We start from the raw sequence: 15640 nt of genomic DNA on the forward strand, positions 1-15640 counted from the left end.
GATAAGACAGACCTAAGAACCTGGCTCACGGCTGAAAAACCTCCCTGCCCTCTCACCTTCTCTCCTGCTGGGCCTCGGACACCTGGGTCCCCCTGGAGGGAACAAGGTCAGATGAGAGGTGAGGGTGGGGGTGGGACTGAGGTTGCTGGGGCAAAGAGCATCACTCACCTGAGGGCCTGGGGGCCCCCGAAGTCCACTGACACCCTAGGATAGGAGGAGAAGAAATCAGACCAGGCCTTTCCAGGCCTACACTTCCTCAGGGGACCAACCACACTCACCCTTTCCCCAGAGGCTCCAGGGGGGCCCGGGTCACCCTTGGGTCCTCGAGGACCTTCCTGTCCACGGTCCCCAGGCTCTCCCTATGGCAGAGACAAGCTTGTTGAAGGAACAGTCCTAGGGCTGTAGGCATGCCCGCCATGGAGGCACTGGGATGTTCCTGTGCTCCGAGCCTCACTCCACCCACAGACCCTGATACCTTCTCTCCAGCTCCAAGTCCCGGGTCCACCTGCGGGGGGAATGGCCAGTGAATGATTCAACAAGGGGCAATGGGGCCAGTGAGGGGCTATGGGATCAATGGAGCTCTCGGGAGGCCATAGGAGAAATGGGAGTCAGTAGAAGGGATGAAGGGACACCACGTGGCGCCAACAGGGCCAGGCAAGGGAGATGCAGAGAACCAGACTCAGCTCAACCCTTACCAGCCGTCCAGGGAGTCCTGGGGGACCCTGGGGAAGGAAATGATTATGGTCAATAGGAGCCCCGAGGTCCCAGGGCATGACTCAGGTTTGCCCCAGGCTCAACTCTGCTCCCAGATTCCCTGAAGCACCCCAATGCCAACCCCCAGAAGGCAGGTCAGGCTCGGAGGTGGCCATCAGTGCGCCCCACCTTGACCCCCAGGCCCCTTATGTGATCACTGACCAGACCAAACACTGGAAATCTGCATCCCTCCAGAGCCCAGGACACTGGCACTACTCACCGGCTCCCCACGGTCCCCCTTGGGTCCAGATGGTCCAGGGCTGCCCTGAAGAAAGTCAGGGGGTCAGGGTCACTCAAGATAGGTGGCAGTTTCAGGGAGTTCGGGAAGCAAACTAAGGACTCGTGGGGATCCTGGTGGCCTTTGGGGGTTGTGATGAAGGGGTCACAGGGGATTGTGAGGATTTAGCATTGCACGGTTGGGGCGGCAGGAGCAGGGGCTGGGAACTGGATGGTTGAAGTTGGGGTTTGGGGTCGGGGTTAGGACTCACATTTCGTCCATCCTCTCCAGGATCTCCTTGGTCTCCCTTCTCACCCACAGGCCCCCGAGCTCCAGGTGCCCCCTGGGAAGAGCAGCTGGCCTAAGACAGGCCCTCCCAGCATTTTTCAGGTTTCCTATGACCCCCCCCATACTGCCCCAGGTTCCTCATCACCTCCAAATCAGGCCAGAGTTTCCCATCACACCATGCCTCCCTCCAGACTCTCCAGCACCCCCTTACTTCACCCTGCCAGCCTCACCCGAAGGCCACGCTCGCCAGCTTTTCCAGGCAAACCTGGGTCGCCCTGGTGATGGAGAGAAAGCCACACTGAGCAGGTGTGTTGGACTCACACGGACTCGGGGAGAAGGGGCAGAGAAGGGCCTGGCACCAGCCGGACAGTAGGCAGGGGAATGGACCAGATGACCGGGTGGAGCCCCCAGCCCAGTGGGATCCCAGTTCAAGGCTAAAGGCTCAGAAATCACAGTGGGAAGGAGTCTCACCGGGGGGCCCTCGTCACCTTTCTCTCCAACTTCACCCTGTGAGACAGGACAGTCAGCCCTGGTCCTCAGATCCCCCAAGATGCCGACAACACCCTACTCCCCTGTCCCCTGTCAGGAACTCCCCCAAGTCCAGCTTTCTTACATCTCGTCCTCGGGGGCCGACAGGTCCAGGGGGGCCAGGCCGCCCAGAGTCCCCCTTCTCTCCAGGAGGCCCCGAGTCACCCTGTGGAGGAGACAGAAGTGAAGGGATTGCGATGCAGGTAGCAGCCAACCCCGGGGGCAGTAACCCCAGAAACCTCGAGGTTACTCAAGGTTACAGTTACTCACCGGGGGTCCTGCTCTGCCCGTGAGGCCAATGGGACCCTGCAGGGTGTGTGGGGGGTACAGGACTTAGTTGGGGCTCCCAGGTACTACCTTACCTCTTTCTGTCACCCTCCCCAGTCCCATGTTTATTCACCCGGTCTCCAGGATCTCCCTTGGGGCCAGGGTCTCCAGGAAGAACCAAGCCAGGTGGGCCCTGTGGTGGAAGGATCAGAAGTCAGGGAGCACAACCTTCACCTGCCCTACCCCCTAGACACTTTCCCTTCGCTTACCCGCTCCCCTTTGACTCCTGCAGCTCCTCTGGGCCCAGTGGGCCCCACATCTCCCTGGGGGTGACAAAGACCATCAACCATCAGCATCAGCCCCAGGCTCCATGACCCCCTCCCCTGCGACCTAGCAATCATGCCACAACCCTTTGCCCCCCAGGGGCCTCCAGGCAGGGCCTGTGACCTTGACCTCAAGCCTGTGTCAGCCTCCTTTCACTCTTGCCAGAATTACCTTCTCTCCTTTGGCCCCCGCACCGTCAGGTCCCTGAAAACAAACAGGACAGACACGCTTGGCCCCACCTGGGGACGGCAGTACTGTGTGACTGACTGGGGATGGGGTAGTATCGTACTGCAAGTCATAGAGCTCAGTCTCTGTTCAGAGGTCCCAGAGTCATGGCTGGGAGCTGGGGCAGGGGTTACATGGAGCTCATGACCTGTGTGACGGTCACAGACGACAGCCAGGAGCCAAGAGATGTGTTACAGCATAAGGAGAGTCACAGAGCTCTTAGCCTGCCCAGGGCCCCAAGGTTACAGGGTCCCAGCCCGGCACCCTGGTCTACAGGCAGGCCAGTGCGCAAGGAGCTGCGCTGCGCCCAGAGCCCCATCCCTCCTTTGCTCACCACTGCAGGGTCCCCAGGGCGACCAGGCTCCCCCTGTGGAAAAAGAACAGAGGCAGGGATGGGTCAGAGACCCACCTGGGAACCAAGGGCCTGGTGTCCCACCTGCCACGATCCCTAGTACGGGGCTGTGGGGGGAGAGCACCAGCCCCCAGGCAATGACCCACCTTCTCTCCTCGGCGGCCGGCAGGTCCCGGTGGCCCCTGCGTGTAGAAAAGGTGTGAAGCCAGAGTGGGAGGAACACATGAAAAGCCCTCTCCCGGTCCCACCACAGTCACAGACTCACTTCAGGCCCCTCAGCTCCTGGACGTCCAGCCACTCCGGGCAGCCCCTGGGGAAGAAGAGAAATGCTGGTCCGAGGGAAGGGGGCAGGGTGATCATGGCAAACAAGGGCTAGAGGCTGTGAGGGTGCTGCAGAGAGGGCACGGAAGGTCAGGATTCGGGTGGCAGGGGTTGAACTCGTGGGACGCCAGGTCAGTGGAAGTCAAGGTCAGCTCAGCAGGGTCAGGAAGTGAAAAGCATGTCCCAAGGCTTGAGGGTTAGAGTCTGCATCAGCGGACGTTCTGGGACGAGAGGTGGCGGGGCAGGGGGAGTCAAGCCTGAGAAGTCAGAACCAGGAAGGGGCACGGACCTCGAATCAGCTGGGCACTGGCACTGGGGTCAGAGGGCTCACCTGGGGTCCCACTGGGCCGGTGGATCCACGTTCACCCTGATGGAACAGAACGGGTCAGAGCTGAGTCTGGTTCCAGACCCTCTGGGGCCCCGAGAGACCCCTCGGCTGCACTTACCTTCTCTCCAGTCTCACCCACAGCTCCTTTCAGTCCTCTGTCACCCTAAGGGGAGACAGATAGGAGAGGTGCCTTGACTGTCAAACCCCAGAGAGGGTGTCTCAACCTCTAGCCATCCTGCCCCTGAAACCAGAACCTCTGACCTGCTGAGAACCCTCATCTCCTGATCCCCCCACCTCCCCCAAACCTATAGCAGTCCCAGCGAGTCATGTCCCACACCTGACCCCCTAAAATGGCACTTACTTTGGGGCCAATGTCTCCAGGAGGTCCTCGTAGGCCCTAGAAGGGGTTCAGAGGTTTGGGTTTGGGCATAAGGATAGCATAGAGAGTGGAAGGCTGTGGGAGCTGTGGCCACCCCTCAGAACCCTTGCCCCCTATACTCACCCGCTCACCCGGGCTCCCAGGTTGTCCTGGGAGGCCTGGGGCTCCGTCCTCACAGTCACCCTGAAGGAGAAACAAATGAGTAGAAGATCCTGCCCCCACCTCACCCCCGCCCCAGTACTAGGGTCAGGCTTCCTACCTTTTCTCCTTTCTGTCCAGAGGGGCCAACAGGGCCTTGGGGTCCAGGGCTTCCAGGAAGACCCTTAGGGAAAGTGAGTAAAAATGTGAGCCCCAAACTGCAAGGCCCAGCACCCACCCACTGCCCAGCAGAGCCCCAGCCCCAGTATCCACACCCCTGGGCATGACCCCAAGTTCCCCAGCAGAGCCTCAGGGCTCCCTCACCGGCAGCCCAGGCTCCCCTGGAGCGGTGCCACCATCACCTGATCCTGGAGGGCCCTGAGAGAGAACAGCAGGTCAGGAGATGGCCAAAGGGAATCAGATTCCAAGCCACCCCAGGACACCTTGCCCCTCACTTACCCGCTCCCCACGATCGCCTTTGTCACCCTGAAAGACAGATCATGGCCCCATGTCCCTGGACTATACCTCCACTCCCCAATATATGGGGGAAGATGAAGGTCAGGGGGACAAATTGGATTACAAAGGTCATGGAGGAACTGAGGAGTCACGGGGGACTAAGGGGTCACATGGGGTCAGAGCGACCAGTAGGGGTTGTGTGGGTTCAAATGGGGTCACTAGGTCACTGGATCACACAGAAGTCATGAGACCACACGGGGGTCATGTTGTCACCTTCACAGCTGTTCCAGGAAGTCCTGGGGGACCACGGGGTCCTGGGTCCCCCAGTGGGCCACGGGATCCAGGGAGGCCCTGACAGAAGAGACCAAGTATAAAGTATACCCCCACAGACCCCTACTCCCACCCTGCCTCCCTCTGGTCCCCCACCACACATCCCTTGCCCATACATGTCCTGGAACTTACCGGAGGTCCAGGGTCCCCTTTCCGCCCAGGAAGCCCTGGGCCCTCGCCTCCAATGACTTGTCCAGGCTCTCCCTGCAGGACAGAAAGCAGTGGACAGGATTCAGGGTATGGGAGCCTTGAGGTGGGAGAAGCCCCTAGAGGGGCCTCAGCTATTCCTCGTCATGCCGCAGGCCCTGCAGTGTCCAGCCTGCTCCTTCCTGGGCCATCCTGGCTTCCTCCCTTCCCCCTGCACCTACCGGCTCCCCCTTCGGGCCTCGAGGTCCTCGCTCTCCCTGAGGACAAAATAGAGCAAAGGGTGGTACCTGGGCTCAAGCACATCCATGCTGCTCCACCCCCACAGGCCCCCGCCCCACAGAAAGAACTTTGGGAAGACACCGGATGAGCAAAGAAGGGAAAGCAACTTACTGGTTCTCCACGAGGACCAGGCCACCCTGGGGAGCCCTGTTAATGGAAGCCAGGACAGTCAGACCACCCACCCACCCACTCAAGCAAAGAGTCCCACTGTGTGACCTGCAAGGGCAAGGCTTGCTTACCTTTGAGCCAGGGCTTCCGGGAGTCCCAGGGCGGCCAGGGCTGCCTGGAGGCCCATCTGCCCCAGGGAAGCCCTGAGGAGGCAAAGAGTTCAGGGCAGGAAGGGACCCTCCCTCCATGCCCCTGGTTTGCTGGAGGAGCCCAGACCCCACAGGCCCCCAAGTGTCGCTGGGGTGGAGCAATGGGGCAGAACAGCAGCCCTTCTGAGCTAAATGGGGCCTGATCCCAGGCACAAGGGCAGTGATGAGGCGGAGGGCCTTCCCTGCCTCTGGGATTTCGAACTTACACCCAGGTTCTCTGGGGGAATTTCAAAACTCCCCTGGCTGCTCTGCTTTAGGCCCTTTCCCAAACTCTAGTGTGGTTTATGATGCCCACTTAGGCTTCTGGGAATACCCTGTGGTTCTACCCGTGCTCTTTCCTTCCGTCTCCTGAAAACCCTGAGGACACTTGCAGGAGTGTCTTAGGGGAACCTCAATGGTTTCCACTCACCCTCTCACCCTTTGCAGCAGTACTTCCTGGGGGCCCTTGGGGGCCAGGAACACCAATCCTGCCCTGAGAGGAGAAAGCAGGTAAGGAGGCAGTGTGCCAGTCAGGGAGCAGAGGACAGGCGTGGGGAGGCACTCACCGGAAGGCCAGGGGGGCCAGGAGGCCCGGCTTGTCCTTTCACGCCCTAGGAAGGATAATCAGTGAGCCCTGTGCCACCACCAGCTCCCCCCAGCCCCACTGACCCCCAACCATTCTCTGCCTCCAACTAGGGCCACTCACCATCTCTCCAGGTTCCCCCTTCTGGCCCTGGAGAAAGATATGTCGAATGAGGGTCAGAGTGGCCAGCCCCAGGTGTGGCCCTCGCCCGCCCTCTCAACCCTGGACATTTACCTTTGGACAATGCACAGTGCAAGGCTCTGGTTGTGGCTGTGGACATAAGGTCTCCTTGAGGCCAGGCTCTTCTACCAAGAGTCCCCAGACCCCCTCTCCCCTGCCAGCTACCCCTCACTGAGAGGTCCCTTGCAAACCTGGGTGGCCGAACCAATCCGACACAGGGATGTTGCCAAACTACTGACTGCCCGTTCCAAGCTTGGACCATCATCCACAGCAAAGAAAGTCTGGACGGGGTCCATGCCTGGCACCAAGCGACGCAACTGTTCTGGGTCAGCTCCGGCCTGGCCCAAGATCATCACTTTGAGCCCTATGGAGGGGTCCAGCAGTCTGCATGACAACCCTGCTGGAGCCAGCCCGATTCCCAGGTCCCATCCCCACCAGCCCTACTCCTCACCAGCAGCCTGGGCCTCACGGATAGGGTTGAAGATGTCACCTCTCAAGGGTTCATCTACTAGCAAAACCATTATCCCTGGTACGTGCTGGCGGCGCCCAGGAGCATCTGGCGCTAACAGGTGTCTGTGAGCAGTAACCACAGCGGTGCCTGGGAGAAAGAACATGTCAGAACTCAGGGGCAACCAGCTCCCCGCAGGGAAGCCCCGAGAGTCCATGTCCAGTGCAGTTCCTTACCCAGGTTGTTCCCACTTGGGTCCACGTAGGGGATGCTGCGGATCTTCTGCAGGATGACGCCAGGATCATAGGAGCTGTTCAGCGGGAACAGCGGGGAGGGCCGATGGCTGTAGGACAGGAGGCCAACCTGGGGTGGAGGGGGACACAGAGCCTGGGGAGGATGGCAAAGCAAGGATGACAGAGTCTGTGGGGGGAGATACGGACCTCAGGGTGTGGGACTAAACTTGAACACTAGGGAGTCAGCAGTGATGGTAGGATAGGGAGCCAACCAGCAGATGGGGGAGATCTGGAGCCTGGGGGTGGGGGGTGGGGGAACTGATAGAGCCTGGATCACTGGTAGAGGAGGGAAATGGTAGCTGCTATAAAGCCTGGGACAGGGAAGGGCTGGGATGGGAAGGGGTCTGTCTGCATCTGGGGCCAAACCTGGACCGCCTGTGGCCCAAGAGGCCCAAGTGCAGACACCAGACGCTCCAGGGCTCGCTTTACAGCCTCTGCACGATGAGCATTGTCCTGAGTGCTGTGCACCAGGAACACCACATCCATCAGGCCATGGGGACACACTGCCAGAAGGGGGCTGAGTTACTGAAGCAACTGGCCCATCTAGCTACCTCCTTAGGCCCCTCCCACTGTGCCCATCATACCTGGGATCTGTGTGACAGAGGCCTCAGGACCCCGTACACCCTCCCGGATGGGTATCAGCGAGAAGGTGTAGGAGATGCCAGGCTCTAGCGCTGTCACCTGCTGGGAGCTCGTGATCCCTGGAAGTGTCTGTGAGGCCCCAGGGATGTCTGCAGAGGATAAAATCTGGTTAAACGGGAGGCCTTCCATGGAGCCCTAACTGCCATGCCACCCCAACCCTGGCCTCCCCTTCACCTTGGCCAGGCCGTCTGAGTGGCCGCCAGGACAGGATGTAGCTGGATACTCCAGATACTGGAGTCCAGGCCAGAGTCACTGAGTCAATTGAAGTGTCCACCACACGCAGTTCAGTGCTTGGAACACGGGGTGACTCTGAAGAAGGAATCAAAGACCAGGGATCAGAGTCTATGTCTTGAGAACCCAGAGATCATCTGAGGAGGTTCTGGGGTAGGATCATCTTAGTGAAAGAAGTGTCATAGGAGATCATGCTGGGGTCCCCCCAGGGGCAGGAGTGGTGGTGGGGCTACAGGAGGAGTCACTAAGGATCATGGGGTGCAGGAAACCAGGGTGGGTCATCAGTGGGGGAAAGGTCACACCAGGGAAGGGTGGACTCTCTGGGCTCACCAGTGTGTGCAGTCACTTCTGTGGGGGGCCCTTCTCCAGTCGACCCCAAAACACTCAGCCATATGCGGTATAGGGTGGCTGGTTCTAGCCCATCCAGTTCATAGCTGTTGAGATCGGGCCCCAGGATCCGGGACTGTTCCTGGCCACCTGGGGCTGGCATGAGAGTAGGGACCCAAGACACATGGGAGGATGCTACAGACCAGCATTAATGAACTTGCCCACCTCCCTGACTGACCCTGCTGACCAGATCCACCCTCCTAATTGATCTTCCCCATTCTCGCTGAACCTGTTCACTTTAATGACCCTGCACGACTGACCCTTATTGATCCCACCCATCTCACTGACTGATCCCGCACACTGTCACTGATCCAGCAGACCCCCCCACGCCGTCCACTGACAGACTCTGCCCACTCATTGACCTCGCCCATCTCGCCAACCCCGCCCCCAACCCCGCCCCCACTGGTCCCTGAACTCGCCACCCCATCGGGGGACACCTCTCACCCTCGGGTCGCCAACGCAGACGGAAGCCCTGTGCCCCAGGCACCGGCTGCCACCGCAACCTCAGCGAGTGCTCTCCTCGCTGCACGACGCGAAGGGTCTCCAGTGCCGGCGGAGCCTCAGGCGCTACAGAGAAAGCACTGCAGTCAGGGAGGCTCCGCCTCCACTGGCTCCTGAGCCAATCCCAGACCAACCCTGGAACGCGCACCGCCCCAACCGACTCCTCTGCCTATCCCAGCCTTCATCCCTCCTTTCCCCTTGTAGCCCGCCGTACATAAACCCCGCCCCCAAACCATGCAGGCGACCAATCCAAGGCTCGCCCCAGCCCGAGCTCCGCCTACGCGTAGTGACGACAATGGAGACCGGCGCGCCCTCACGGTCCCCGACAAGTGCAGTCACTCGCACAGAGTAGCTGACTCCGCCTTCGAGGCCCCGTATTTCTGCGGAGTCCGTGTTTCCCGGGAGCACCTGCTGTCTCGTGGGGCCACCTGGGCAGGCAAACATGGGGCAACAGTCGGGGTGGGGGTGGCTTACCAGAGAGGAAATCCCAGCCGTGAGGGACAAGGGCACGTCAGGGAACCATACCCTCGCTGCGGCCCCAGGCCAGTCTGTAGGCTGTGGCTCCAGTGACCCCCACCCAGGTGACCCGCAGAACATCACTGGAAGCATTGAGGATCTGCAGCTTCGACACACTGCCCACGGGCGCAGGGTCTGGGGGCAGAGGCAGGGTAAGGGGTCAGGGGCCACTGGATGGTTGGCAGAGAACAGAGTGGCAGTGCAAACATGGTCAATACAGAGAGGTCTGAAGGTCAGGGTGAGGTTAGTATGGACAGGTCAGTGTAGGCAACCTCTGAGAGGGGGGAGGTCAGTGCCCCAGAGTGGGCAGTGTGGAGCGGCCAGGAGGTCGCTGAGGGTGGATCCTTAGTCAATGTGGAGAAGCCACTGAGCAGTGACGGAGAGGGCAGCTGAAGCAGTCAGGATGTTCACACACACCCCTGTTCACACAGTGGGGTGGGGCAGCCAATGAGATGTGGTTGCCGGCTGGCCAGGGTCCACTCACCTGTCCTCACAACCACAGAGGCAGGGGTCCCATCCACACCAGCCACATGGGCCCACACATGCACTGTGTACTCAGTATCTGGCTCCAGCCCATCCAGCTCAGCCACTGTGGCCTCTCCGGAAACCAACTGGGATTTCTCTGGACCTGGGAGTGGGAATGGAGGCAGCTCCAGGGCTAGCTAGACTCTGCCCTCCAATGCCCCCCCTGGACCCCTAATAAGCCCCCATCCCCCATTCCACCCAGACCTGCCCCGCCCCAAACCCTCCAAAACCTCCAGTCCCCTCCAAAACCCTTGGTCCCCACCATGGCCTGAGTGCCAGGAGATCCTGTATCCTGTTGCACCAGGAACCCTGTTCCAGGCAATGGTGACAGATGAGCTGCTGGTCTGTGTCACATGGACAGTCCTCACTGGGCCCAGTGGGTCTGGGGGGAGAGGCAATGGAGAGTCTAACGGAGGAGGCAGTGGAGGGTCTGATGGGGGAGGATTGGGGGACCATCTAATAGAAGGCTATGGGAGTCTAGAAGGAGACAGGGATTTGATGGTAGAGGAAGTGAATGGGTCAGATGGGGGAAGAAGTGGGGGTTCTGACAGGAGATAGTGCAATCTGAGTGAGGCAGGTGAGAGAAATCTGAGAGAGAAGAGGGTCTGACAGAGAAGATAATAGGGTTCTGATGGAGGTACGAGGAGGCAGTGAGGGGTCTGACAGAGGGAAAAGTGTAAGCGTAAATCTTAGAGGAGAGTCGGGTGGAGCAGAGAAGGCGGCGGGAGCCTGAGAGACGAGGCAGCAGAAATCTGAGGGCAGAGTGGGATCTTAGAGGGGACGCAGAGGAATCTGAAGAAGGTGGGGGCTTAGGAGGCAAGGGAGGCCAAAGCAGAAAGCAGGACTCTGAGGGAGAAGGCAGCAGGAATCTGAAGAGGGAGACCGTTCTGAGGCGAAGCAAGGGTCTGAGAGGGGAGGCGTGGGGGTCCAAAGGGGCACTAGAGATACACAGTCAAGGGGCTGGTTGAGGCCCTGACCAGTCTGAGCCACGACGACCACAGCGGGACCCTCCTCTCTTCCTCGCAGTGCTGACACAGCCACCTGGTAGGAAGTTCCAGGCCGCAGCCCCAGGATATCTGTGGCAGTGGATTCTGGGGGCAATGTCTGGCTGGACTCCGGACCTAGGGTCAGAGGGAAGTGTTGACATGGCTCTTGCCTGTCCCTTCAATCCCCTATACCCTGATTGTTCCTCTCCATAACCCTCCCACACACCCCACACCGACCACTGTCTGTCCTCCAGCTAATCCGAAATCCACTGGCTCCAGGAACAGGTCCCCAAGCCACCCTCACTCGTGTTGTATCTGATGCCACGACTCGTAGCCCTGGGATGGCAAGTGGGGTTTCCAGTTCTGGGGGTGAGAGATAGAGGTCAGAGGTCAAACCAGGACCGGAGTAAGTCAGGCAGCTGTCCCTCCACAGCCTTCCTGCAGTGCTCACCACGGCGGACCGTGAGGATGCTGGCGCCACCCTCACGGGTGCCCACTCGAGCAGACACCCGCACGGTGTAGCTTAGCCCAGCCTGGACATCATCCAAGTCAAAGGCTGTCTGACTTCCAGGAAGCACCAGGGTCCGTTCAACCCCTAAGAGAGAAGGCAGGGTAGGTGGGCAGGGGTCAGTGAGGCACAGGGATGCAGGACGATGCTGGTCAGTGAAGACAGGGACACAGGATAATGGACCAGTGATGAATGGAGACCCAAGATGATAGGGGTCAGTGGACATGGTCATGGAATGTAGGATGAGAGAAGTCAGTGAACAGCGATAGGAATTGACAGGTCATTGATAGACAGTGACATGGGGTGACAGGGGCCAGTATTGGGTGGGGATAAGGGCTGAGAGATCAGTGTGGGCAGTGGTTCCAGTCAGGGTCACTGAAGGGCAGGGACTGGGCTTGTGCTTGTGGAGAAGGGACGTGGGGCAGTGAGTGGAGACAGACCCCGGTGAGAAGATGGGCTGAGGCAGGGCTGGGAGCAGACAGCCTCCATGACAGATCTGGGCTCAGTTGCCCCCTTGAGGATAGATGGACAAGGAGACAGAAGGAGGCTGTAGAAACCCAGGAGTGGAAAGATGGGGTGAAGGTGCCATCAGACCCCAAGAACTGGATCTTTAATGTGTGTGTGGGTGTGGCTGTGTCCCCCTCACCCTGGGTACTGCGCACAGCGATGCGGTACTCGGTGGCACCAGGAACTGGGCTCCAGGACACTCGTACCCGCTGCCCGGGCAGCTCAGTTGCCTGCAGGTCTGTCACAGGCCCCACGGGCAGCTCTGGCCCTGTTGGAGAGCGCAGCATGAGAGGCTGCCCAGGGGCCCCGTCCCTTCCCCTGAAACATGGCCAGGCCCACAGAGCCCTCACCAGTGGGGACCACAGCTGCAGGTGTGGCCACCTCGCGGCCCTCCAGCAGCGTGTAGAGCGTGAGGCGGTACTCAGTACCCGGTTGCAGCCCATCCAACTGGTAGCGGGTCACATCAGAGGGCAGCACCACCTTCTGTGGCGCCCCCAAGCCTGCAAGATGACAGGGTCAGGCCAGCTGAAAGCCAAGCCCGGCCCTGCCTGCCCACCCCTCTCCCCTGCACTGACCGCTCTCACGCCGCCATTCCAGCCGGTAGCCACGGGCCTCAGGCACCAAGTTCCAGGAAACGAGAATGGATGTGGGGCCCAGGATGACCGGGCGCAGGGTCTGTTCAACAGAGGCATCTGCCCAGGGCACACGGGACGTCAGTGGCCTTGGTGCCCTGTCTGCCTGCCCACCCAGCCCGAAGAAAGCATCCGGCCTTCTCACCAGTGCGGGCAGTCAGGGAGGTGGCAGCCCCGACGCTCCGGCCAAGCAGGCTGCTCACAGTCACCTCGTAATCCGTGCCAGGCTCCAGGTCACGCAGCAACACTGACCCCTGCCCGGGGCCCAGCTCCTGCTGCTGTGTGACACCGCCTGCAGCGGGGGGTGGTACCCGGGCGGTCAGTGTGCCTTATAGACTCAGAACCCTACGATCCTGTCTGAGGTGCAGGGATCCCCCTCACTCACCCCTGAGGACCCTCCATGTCACACGGTAGCCAGTGGCACCCGGCACACTCCGCCAAGCCACCAGGAGGCTGTGGGTCGTGGTATTCTGGATGGTCAGCTCCGGCCCCTCCAGGGCAGCTGGGGGAGGGTGCACCAGGGGTTAGCAGAGTCAGGCAGGGGGAGGGGTTACTGGGCAGTTAGGTGAGTGGGGTCAGAGGTTAGCAGAATTGCTCACTGGTCCGAGCTGTCCCACTCACGGCCTCCCCGATGCTATTGGCGTAGAGGGCTACCACAGTCACTTGGTACTCGGTCAGTGGCCGGAGACCTTGCAGCTGCGTGCTGGTCTCACCAGCGGGGACGCTCACCTGCCCAAGGTCAGAGGTCACTTTACCTTACACTTCCCACCAGCCAAATCCCCAACCCTCCACCTACCATCCCAGACATCCTTACCTCCCGCCGCTCGCTCGGCAGTGGCTGTCCCAGCCCTGTCAGAGGAGTGTACTGGACCTTGTAGCCAGTCACAGGGCCACTGGCTGCAGTCCACTGTACCCTCAGGGATTGACTGCCTGCTTCAGACAGCACCAGGTCTCGGGGACCAGAGGTCAAGTCATCAGCTGGGAAGGGCGGGGAGTCAGGCAATCAGGCAGGAGGATTGGGGGTCAGACTTAAAGTGTAGCATTGGGGTCAAGGGTCAGGATCCATGGGGTAGGGTCAGCATCTCGAGGGCAGGATCAGAGGGCAGTACCCCCAGCTTGGTGTCGGGAGCACATGGGATGGCATCAGCACTCCCAGGTGGGGGCGCGGGGGCAGAGGTCCAGGTCAGCACACAAGTGTGGGCAGGAACTCACTGGGCAGGGTCACGGGCACGCCACCAGCAGTTGTGCACACTCTCCGGGAAACAAGGGGCAGCAGCGTCCTCAAGATACTGAAGTCGTTGACGAAGAAGAAGAAATCACTGGTGGGCTGTGAGGCAACTCGCTTCAGCTCCTCGGGGTCGGCATTCTTGATCCCTGAGGTGATACCCAATCAGAGCTCAGGGGCTCACGAGCCCTCTGCCCGGCCCCCACCGCAACCACATGTCCCCTCAGCTTGCAACTCACCCACAGCAAACAGCTTGACCCCCTGCCCCTTCAGCCGCTGGGCAGCTGTGTCCACCAGGTCCTGGGACTTCCCATCTGTGATGAGGATGCAGACCTGGGGCAGGCGCCGGGGATCAATCAGTGTGCCTCAGACAGCTAACTTGGGGGGCATGGTGGGGTGAGAAATCACCTTGGGGACACCGGGTCGGGCCAGCTGGGGCAGGAAGATGTGGTCAGCCACGTGGAGAATCGCAGCCCCTGTGCGCGTGTTGCCCCCCTTGTAGCTGAGCTCACGGATGGCTCGGATCACGTCACCCCCTGAGCCAAGTGCATCAAGGCCAAACTCTGTCCTGTGCAGGGGAGGGAAGATGGCAGCAGGCTAGGGGCCAGGATCTCTTCTGGCCCTGGCCTCTAGGAAGCCTCTGGGGTGAGGTTTGTGAGTATCAGTCCCCTTGAGTGGTCTCCTAGTTCCGTGACTCCTGTCCTCCATCTCTGAAGCCGTTAACAAGCTCCTCTGGTACCCCTCTGTGTCCTGCCTGTGGCTGGAGCCCTTCGGGCTCCCTGCCTCGGGGAGCAGGATGTCTGGTTAATTAAGTAATTGTGGGAGGAAGGGTCCGGTTGTAGGGAGGTGGCCGTTGGCCAGACAGGGAGGCCCTGTGGGAGGGGAGAGGCCAAAGGCATCAGGAGGCTGAAACATGGAGAGTCCGGGAGGCTGGGGGTAGAATGTAGGCTGCGTTCTCCATCTCCAGATCAGAAAACACAGTGCTGTCTTTGGCAGGAGCCCAGCCTGGAGGTGTCTCAGGTGCAAGATCCCTGCCTCTGTCTCCAGAGGAGGTCCTGGCTCAGGGCAGAGGGGTCTGGGTTCCCCAAAGCCTGTCCTAGGAGTTTCTGGACTCCCTGCTCCTGTGAGGGAAGAACCTGGTGAGAGCTCTGGGTCCCCAGCTCCAGGGGCCACCACTCACCGGGGATCGTCGCTGTACTGCACCGCCGCGAAGCGCACGCCCTGTGCACCGGCTGCCCCGGAGAAGGGCAGCACCAGTCCCTCCAGGAAACCTCGCACTTCGCGGAAGTTGCCACGGCCGATGGACGAAGAGCCGTCAAGTAGGAACACGATGTCAGCCGCATAAAGGCGTGTGCAGGTCACTGAGGCAGGAAGGAGCAATCAGGCTCTCCTCCTGGAGCCCACCCACCCCTCCGTGCACTGTGGTCCCTTGGCACTAGGGGCTGGGGAGGATGGAGTAGGCCTCAGCGGCTAAGCAAACCGGCCCAGGCCGCCTGGGGCCTGGGAACCTCAGAGGGAGGGACAGAGGGACCCAGAGCTGACTCTCCGCGGAGGTTTGGTGCGTGCCGAGAAGGGAGCTCCCCCGACGCGGGTGTGGATCTGGGACTGAGGCTGGCCTCAGGGGGCCAGAGTGGAGTGACAAAGAGTAGGCGACCCAGCGCGCATTTGGGGAGCCAGAGTGTGGGACCCAATAGGATAGGATGCAGTTTGGGAGACCCAGCAGGGGTGGCGGAGGGTTTTGGGGGGTCCGGGGAGAGTTAGCAGGGATGCAGGCAGGGTCGTGGAGGTGGGGGGGGGGGTCCCAGATGAAGGCCACAGGTGACAGGGTGCAACGCCCTGGATGAAGTC

At 60.6% G+C, this 15640-nt stretch overlaps 1 protein-coding gene across 1 annotated transcript in view; it reads right to left on the minus strand.

The window, feature by feature from the left end:
- Positions 1-15640, minus strand: part of COL7A1 (collagen type VII alpha 1 chain) — a 30580-nt gene that overhangs the window by 14838 nt on the left and 102 nt on the right. The window contains exons 2-60 of the mRNA XM_057312069.1: positions 14973-15153; positions 14201-14360; positions 14032-14125; positions 13780-13941; positions 13382-13545; positions 13167-13296; positions 12953-13069; positions 12713-12859; positions 12511-12627; positions 12286-12435; positions 12075-12203; positions 11372-11515; positions 11158-11283; positions 10912-11055; positions 10197-10316; positions 9894-10037; positions 9419-9544; positions 9175-9321; positions 8837-8959; positions 8336-8488; positions 7949-8083; positions 7717-7863; positions 7499-7635; positions 7076-7202; positions 6843-6989; positions 6583-6755; positions 6446-6481; positions 6335-6361; positions 6195-6239; positions 6059-6121; positions 5572-5643; positions 5444-5479; positions 5275-5310; positions 5039-5110; positions 4850-4927; positions 4580-4606; positions 4445-4498; positions 4242-4304; positions 4106-4165; positions 3965-4000; positions 3722-3766; positions 3607-3642; positions 3220-3264; positions 3101-3136; positions 2937-2969; positions 2549-2581; positions 2323-2376; positions 2187-2246; positions 2057-2092; positions 1872-1952; positions 1730-1765; positions 1489-1533; positions 1242-1313; positions 974-1018; positions 696-722; positions 476-505; positions 279-359; positions 169-204; positions 57-92 (exon numbers count right to left, since the gene is read on the minus strand). Of these exons, the coding sequence (XP_057168052.1) occupies positions 57-92; positions 169-204; positions 279-359; positions 476-505; positions 696-722; positions 974-1018; positions 1242-1313; positions 1489-1533; positions 1730-1765; positions 1872-1952; positions 2057-2092; positions 2187-2246; positions 2323-2376; positions 2549-2581; positions 2937-2969; positions 3101-3136; positions 3220-3264; positions 3607-3642; positions 3722-3766; positions 3965-4000; positions 4106-4165; positions 4242-4304; positions 4445-4498; positions 4580-4606; positions 4850-4927; positions 5039-5110; positions 5275-5310; positions 5444-5479; positions 5572-5643; positions 6059-6121; positions 6195-6239; positions 6335-6361; positions 6446-6481; positions 6583-6755; positions 6843-6989; positions 7076-7202; positions 7499-7635; positions 7717-7863; positions 7949-8083; positions 8336-8488; positions 8837-8959; positions 9175-9321; positions 9419-9544; positions 9894-10037; positions 10197-10316; positions 10912-11055; positions 11158-11283; positions 11372-11515; positions 12075-12203; positions 12286-12435; positions 12511-12627; positions 12713-12859; positions 12953-13069; positions 13167-13296; positions 13382-13545; positions 13780-13941; positions 14032-14125; positions 14201-14360; positions 14973-15153 (5216 nt within the window). The remainder of the gene's footprint in view (positions 1-56; positions 93-168; positions 205-278; positions 360-475; positions 506-695; positions 723-973; positions 1019-1241; positions 1314-1488; positions 1534-1729; positions 1766-1871; positions 1953-2056; positions 2093-2186; positions 2247-2322; positions 2377-2548; positions 2582-2936; positions 2970-3100; positions 3137-3219; positions 3265-3606; positions 3643-3721; positions 3767-3964; positions 4001-4105; positions 4166-4241; positions 4305-4444; positions 4499-4579; positions 4607-4849; positions 4928-5038; positions 5111-5274; positions 5311-5443; positions 5480-5571; positions 5644-6058; positions 6122-6194; positions 6240-6334; positions 6362-6445; positions 6482-6582; positions 6756-6842; positions 6990-7075; positions 7203-7498; positions 7636-7716; positions 7864-7948; positions 8084-8335; positions 8489-8836; positions 8960-9174; positions 9322-9418; positions 9545-9893; positions 10038-10196; positions 10317-10911; positions 11056-11157; positions 11284-11371; positions 11516-12074; positions 12204-12285; positions 12436-12510; positions 12628-12712; positions 12860-12952; positions 13070-13166; positions 13297-13381; positions 13546-13779; positions 13942-14031; positions 14126-14200; positions 14361-14972; positions 15154-15640) is intronic.

Source organism: Ursus arctos, unplaced genomic scaffold (assembly GCF_023065955.2).
Source record: "Ursus arctos isolate Adak ecotype North America unplaced genomic scaffold, UrsArc2.0 scaffold_14, whole genome shotgun sequence".
NCBI lineage: Eukaryota > Metazoa > Chordata > Mammalia > Carnivora > Ursidae > Ursus > Ursus arctos.